Source organism: Erinaceus europaeus, chromosome 10 (assembly GCF_950295315.1).
Source record: "Erinaceus europaeus chromosome 10, mEriEur2.1, whole genome shotgun sequence".
In the NCBI taxonomy this organism is placed as follows: domain Eukaryota; kingdom Metazoa; phylum Chordata; class Mammalia; order Eulipotyphla; family Erinaceidae; genus Erinaceus; species Erinaceus europaeus.
The window spans coordinates 19,837,229-19,844,088 of NC_080171.1; the positions used below are offsets into that span (position 1 = coordinate 19,837,229).

At 45.8% G+C, this 6,860-nt stretch overlaps 1 protein-coding gene across 1 annotated transcript in view; it reads left to right on the forward strand.

Moving 5' to 3' along the window:
• B4GALT1 (beta-1,4-galactosyltransferase 1) overlaps positions 1-6,414 on the forward strand; it is a 74,145-nt gene extending 67,731 nt beyond the window's left edge. The window contains exons 5-6 of the mRNA XM_007522868.3: positions 804-908; positions 1,159-6,414. Coding sequence (XP_007522930.1) covers positions 804-908; positions 1,159-1,291 — 238 coding nt within the window. The 3' untranslated portion in view covers positions 1,292-6,414. The remainder of the gene's footprint in view (positions 1-803; positions 909-1,158) is intronic.
• Positions 6,415-6,860: the final 446 nt, after the last annotated feature.

The window sequence follows — 6,860 nt, forward strand, 5'->3', positions numbered from 1 at the left end:
ACTTGGTTGAGCGCACATGTTACAATGCTCAAGGACCCAGGTTCAAGTCCCTGGCCCCCACCTGCAGGGGGAAAGCTTCACAAGTGGTGAAGCAGTGCTGCAGGTGTCTCACTGTCTCTCTCCCTCTCTATCACCCCCTTCCCCATCAATTTCTGACTGTCTCTATCCAGCAAATAAATAAAAATTAAAAAATAAATAAATAAAAAGAGATATTTCCCCTTGACCTTTGGGAAAACATTACATACATAGTATATCCCTTTCAGACACTGGCACTGCTCTTTGGGAATGCCTTAGGCTCTAAGAAGGCCTTCTTGACTTAGCCTTTCCTCTTCTCTCCAGCCTCATTTCCTGCCACTTCCCATCCCAGATCCTTGTCAACCCATAATTTTGAGTTGTTCCCAGGGCCACTGAGCTTGCTCTTGTCTCACTGCCTTAACCCAAATGCTGTGGCAGACACCCATACCCCTTCACATCTTGGCTCTCACTCAGGTACCATTAACTGCTACTCTCTCTGTGGCCCATTAACCTACCTTCTACTCCCCATCTCCACCTCGGCACTCACTCTAAGTTCCTACACTATAAGGTCCATGAGGGCAGACACCTCCCCAGAGCCTGGCTTGTGCTAGTCACCACTACAGACTGCAGAACCAGTGGCAGAATTGCTTGGTAAGAGAGGATGAATTTTCATCAGCATCTTGCTGGGCTGTGATATGGTGAATGGTAACGCTGCAATTGGGGCTATTGGACTGTAAGCCTGATGGTAATTCTGTGCTGGGGGTGACATGTCCCTCTACTCTTTACAGATTGGTTTTTAAAGGAATGTCTCTATCTCGCCCAAATGCTATCATTGGGAGGTGTCGGATGATCCGCCATACTAGAGATAAGAAAAATGAGCCCAATCCTCAGAGGTATGTTCTTATTTTTATCCCTCGGATGGGAAAGACCACTGGAATGAGACTCTGGAACGGGAAAGGGAGGAGAAAGCGGGTTCAGTCTATGCAGTTTGTTTTGACTAGAGATGTAGCTCAGTGGTAGAGTGTGCTTGCTGCATACATTGTAGCCTGGGATCTGATTCCTGGTGCCACAAACAAAGCAGAGACAATAAAAAGATTATTACTTTAATGCCAATCCTTTGCCTTTATTTATTTTTTCCTGTAGATTTGACCGCATTGCACACACAAAGGAAACAATGTTTTCAGATGGCTTGAACTCACTCACCTACAGTGTGCTGGACATACAGAGATACCCATTGTATACCAAAATCACAGTGGACATCGGGTCGCCAAGCTAGCATTTTGGTACTCCAGTAAGAAACCTAAAGAACGGCCAGGACTTCTACTGCGTTCTGCCTATCTGCTGGGCTGGTCCTCTCATCTTTATCAATCAGTGATAGGCCCCCTTCACTCATCATTCAGATGCCTTTTCAGATGACCAGAGTGAGATATTTTGTCTCCAACTTGGCTCAGCATGTGACTTCTTAGCTCTACAAGGTGTTTGTAAGCATAGAAACTGTCAGCCTTTGGGGCTTCTTGGCATATTCATGGTGTGACCCCAAAGAGAACTATATACAGCCTATAATTTGGCAACTGTGGGACACATCCCCCACTAAAAACCGCTAATTTGTTGTGAATTGGTAAGAGATTTGCTTTAAATTGTGGTATTGGTATTATTTTATGGAAAAATGGAGAATGCTGCTGAAATTGGATTGATAATGATTTTTTTTTTGTAATCATGTTTTAGCAGAAAAACAAAAATCTCATTTTATCCTCTCCCCCCTCTTCATTCAGTGGTATCTATCTGCTATAACCTCTGTGTGTGCGTGTGCGTGTGTGTGAGTTTTAAGAAAAAAATTTTTTAACTTGAGCCTTGGGTCTTCTGCCCTATTACCATGTGAATTCCAAGGCAAGTTTAACCATGGAAGCATCAGTGGCCTTTCTCCAGATTATCTGATTTCTGAATGTAAAGACTGTAAAAGTAGCAGATTATAGTAGTTTCAAGAAGCAACAAATGGGGTTCTAATGATGATCTAGCTTGATTTTATTGATCCAGATTTGCATAGCTGTTTAGTATTATGTCATGACAATTTATTTTTTCTGAGCATGCTATGTCAACTTGAATTCTTCTGTATTTTTATTGTGGTGTTTTAAATATGGGGTGGGGTTGAGCATTTTTTTTAGGGAATGGTGTGGATTATGTATGCTGTAGTGGTCATGAATGGACCTCTGATGGAGCTGACAGACTAGGCTTTGTAAAGAGCGAAATCACCTTCTGGCCCCCTAGACAAGGGCAACACCTGGTCTGCACTGGTCTTGCAGGACCTCTGGGTAGGGCAGAAGCCTGCTGGGCAAGGCTCTTCTCTGCCACCACCCCCTGCCCTACTACCCCTCCCCAGGCTGGGAGTGCTCACCTCCACATCCTCCTGAGACTTGCCACCAGGGTCCTGTAAATGACAGTGATCTGATTGTTTACTGGCTCTTAGCCCAGGAGCACCTCCCCTAGAGGCCCTGCTGGACACATTGCCTTACCTTGCATGACTGGTTTTCCTTCTTCCCTCTTCTCCCTTCCCCCTTCTCCTTCCTATTCCCTCCTCCTCCTCTTCTTCCTCCTCTTCCTCCTCCTCTTCCTCCTCCTCTTTCTTCTCTTTCTCATTCTTCCTCCTCCTCCCCTACTTCTTCTCTTTCGCCTTCTTCTTCTCTTTCTCTTCCTCCTCCTCCTTCTTCTTCTTCTTCTTCTTCCCCTCCTCCTCCTCCCCTCCTCCTTCCTTTAAAATTTATTTTATTTTTTTATTTCCTATTCCCTAATACTTGCCAGGGCACTCAGGGTCAAACACTATTCATTCTCCAGAATGAACGTGCCTTTTAATTAGATATGTAGAAAGGGATTCATCCAGACTCACCCACACTCCCCCCAGACCACTCTGGTGCCTAAAGCCTCACAGCCTCCCCACCTCAGGTTTTTAGCAGGTAATCCCACTGCAGGGAGGCTGACCCATGGGGGAGTATTCCCCAAACCCCCTGCTACTGGGAAATATTGACCCTGTCTGCGGTGACAATGGCCCAAGATAGTTCCTCCCACTGAGCACTCTTGCAGGGTCCAGCCTGGGCTGACTGGATGAAGGACTTCAGATTCAGCTGCCTCATCCCAGGGCTTATCTTTCAGTGGGGGCATCCCAGACATCCCCACAGGGTGGAGGCTGGGCTGTAGCCTGATTCCAATCTTACCTGTGCCTTTATCTTTTTTGAGCATCTCAAATGCTAACTTGGTTCTTCTTTCCAGAAACCTGTGTATTGGTTAAACATTGTTTTCCACTGCAGAAGCAGTTGGACTGTGCAAAGAGTATTCATTTTGTGGGTTTCCTCCCTCCTTTATCATGGTGTTAGTAAAACTAAAATTGATTGCAATGAAGGAGTTTTGGGAAAATGCAAAGAATCAAAGGACCCTCTTTCTGTCCCCAGATCCTGACTTCTCCAAAGTGCCTTAAAAGAAAGGAAGCAAATACCCCAGGTAGTAACTTCTGTGTTTCTTTTCTCTTAAAGACTTGACTTTTTTCTTTCTTGTTTTCCTGTTCCATTCTCCTTTGTGTTCCATTGAAATAGTCAAATGTATGGTTCCTTCTTGGAGCCAGGGGCAGGGGTGGGGGTGGTGTCTGCTTCTCTTGCTCCCCATTTATTAACCTCCCAGTGCTCTGGGTGACTGAGCCCAGGCACTTTCCTGGCTCATGGGGAGCTGCCAGCAGTTTCCTCTCGGGAGAGTTCCCTGAGCATTTCCTTCACCTGAAAGTTATCACCATGAAGTTGTCCTATGACACTCCTGTCTCTGTTTCTGTCTCTCCTGCTACTGGTGACCCTGTAAAGTGATCTTTGGAAAAGATTAGAGGACAGAGATAGTGCTAAAGGCTCCCAGCTTAGGTGTTGGTCCCTGCTGACCTCAGGGCTGGGTGGGGGGGACACCCCTCACAGCCAAAACTCTTTCCTGTCCTAAACACCCTTTGTGCTCTGTGTATTTTGATTTCCTTTTTATGCCATCTGTGTATTTTCTTGTGGAAGGGTGGGGCAGGGGAGGGGGGTGTCTGACTTTGATGTTCAAAGCAGACAGAATTGTATTTTTGCCTTTAAAATAATCCAAATATAACGTGAATAAATGACCCTATCTTTGTAACTGCAAGTGATTTCTTTGGTGATTTAAAGGGTTTGAGCTCAATCAGACTGGAGGGCAGTGTTGGGACCTTATCTGCTACAAGTATCTTTTGAGAGTGACACTTCCCAGGCACTGCATAGTAGCTAGTGCCACTTTAAAACAGGGCTTCCTTAACCATTCTCTGCCTACACTTCACTGTTTACAGCAAATGCTGAGATAATTCTGAAAAAGCCCTCAGAGCCCTTTACACAGTGTTCATGGTGTAATGTAAATGGTATTCTCTAAAGTAAACTTTCTTTTTCATACCCAAGAGATTTAACCAAATGTTCTAAAGGACACTAATTGTGGCCCAGGTATTTGAGATGCTAAAATATACTGGAATGTCCTCCTCCTCCTCCTCTTCCCCCTGCACTTCCTCCTTCACCTGTTCTGCTTTTTCCTCCTCTTCCCTCCCCTGAGGCCAGGCAGCAGCAACCTCATGCAGACTAATAAGTTTACACAGGGGAGTCGGGCTATAGCACAGCGGGTTAAGCGCAGGTGGCGCAAAGCACAAGGACCAGCATAAGGATCCCGGTTCGAACCCCGGCTCCCCACCTGCAGGGGAGTTGCTTCACAGGTGGTGAAGCAGGTCTGCAGGTGTCTATCTTTCTCTCCTCCTCTCTGTCTTCCCCTCCTCTCTCCATTTCTCTCTGTCCTATCCAACAACGACAACAACAATAATAACTACAACAATAAAACAACAAGGGCAACAAAAGGGAATAAATAAATAAAATAAATATTAAAAAAAATAATAATAATAAGTTTACACTGGCATCTGAAAGAAATGGGCCAGAGAAAACCAGGGTGCAAGAGAGATTACCCATGCTGTTCAGGCTGAGGAAACTGGAGGCTCTGGTAGGAGGAGCTATGACTGCAGGGTTTACTGGCAAACCACAATAGAAACAACAGTCAGCAGCCCCTTTTAGTATTCTCTTCTCCCTGCCCCATGTTATCTGGCTGCCTGTCCATCTATGCAACTGCTGGAAGGATCCATATCACCTCATGTCTGAACCATAGTGCCTTGAGCCTCAGATGTACCCTTCAAACAGGAGAATCTGGTCCTTTGGGCAGGTTCTGCCTTACATGAGCACAAGCAGGAAGATCTGGTTAAGTGGAACTGCCTTCTCTCCACCAAGACACACATATTGTCCAAATGTGTACACACTCAGATCCACATACCACACCTGATGTGTGCTTCCGGGAGGCCATAAGACCTGAGATCAAACCCTGCTGCAGCTTTGTACAGTTCTATGAACATGAGCAAATGCCTTCCCTTTCCAGTGCCTCAGCTTATTTATCCATGTGATGGGGATCATTGTGCTTTTTTTTTTTTCATAGACACAGAGTTGTTAGGTAGATCAAGTGAGTTTAAACTTATAAAGTCGGGGGCTGGGCAATAGCACAGCAGGTTAAGCACACATGGCGCAAAGCACAAGGGCCAGTGTAAAGATCCCGGTTTGAGCCCCCATCTCCCTACCTGCAGAGGGGTCTCTTCACAAGCGGTGAAGCAGGTCTGCAGGTGTCTATCTTCCTCTCCTTCTCTCTGTCTTCCCCTCCCTCTTCATTTCTCTCTGTCCTATCCTGTGGGACTATGTGAAAGCCTGGTAGAGCTTAGGGGAGCTCTCCCATCCTTGTGATGGAGGTCTAGAAAGACACATCACTTGTCAGTCTCTCCCCTCTAGGGATGGAGCTGAGGGAAATGCTTTCTGTGACTCAGTTTCCCCTTGTTAGTCTCTCAAAGCTTCACAAAAGCCTGCGTCCTCTCACACTTAGTTCACTCCCCTGCTAGTAGACCAAGTGACTGCCTGCTTGTAAGCTCATTCAGAGTTCATTGTAGTCACCCAGTGTTCACCATCCTTTTATCCTTCGATCACACACATAAGTATACTCCATCACAAGCCTTGCCAGCACCCTGGCAGTGAGACCCCCACACCTATTTCCTTTTCTTTGATATCTATGATTTACATCAAGCTTTGCCCTTCTCTGCTTTATCTCACCTTACTGGTTTAACCATTATGTTTTTCTTAATACCTTTAGATAATTAACATGTCTTACATCATGGAAACTAATTGCTTTAACATTTCTGTATCTCAATTCTTGTCATTCCTACCCCTCCCCACCATGGGGGTATCTGACCTTTAGAACCCTGTAATTTCTGACATATTTGAAAAATGTCTTTTGTTCTGTTTGCTATAAAACCCTGTGCTTACCCCAAATAAAGTGGAAGTTCATACCTGAGTTTCCCCTGGCAGTTTTCCTTCTGCATCACATAGTTCCTAGAACTGGTGACGGGAAAGCCAGTGGCTTACCTCAGGTTGCGAGGCCACTCTGGCACTCAGATCATGGGGCAAGAACCCCCCCCCCCAAAGAAGAAAGAAGAAAATTGGTCCAAGAAAGAGACCACACATGCTCCCCGACTGAAAAGCCGGGCAGTTGGAAGAATCCCCCAGGCCTCCAACAACATAAGAGTGAGAAAGTGAAACAGAGCACATTTAGAGGTAAGCTGAGGCTCCATTCAAGCCTCCCATAAAATCTTTTCTTCCTCTCTATCCCTCACGCTCGAGGAAAGCCGTAGAAGTGGACACAGTAGGAAGATCTCAGTCAGAAAGGGCCCTGGCCAAGCCCTAGAAAACTGGGCGTCTTCCCCTGTTCTCCTCCAGCCTTAAGGTGACGTGCTACCCTTT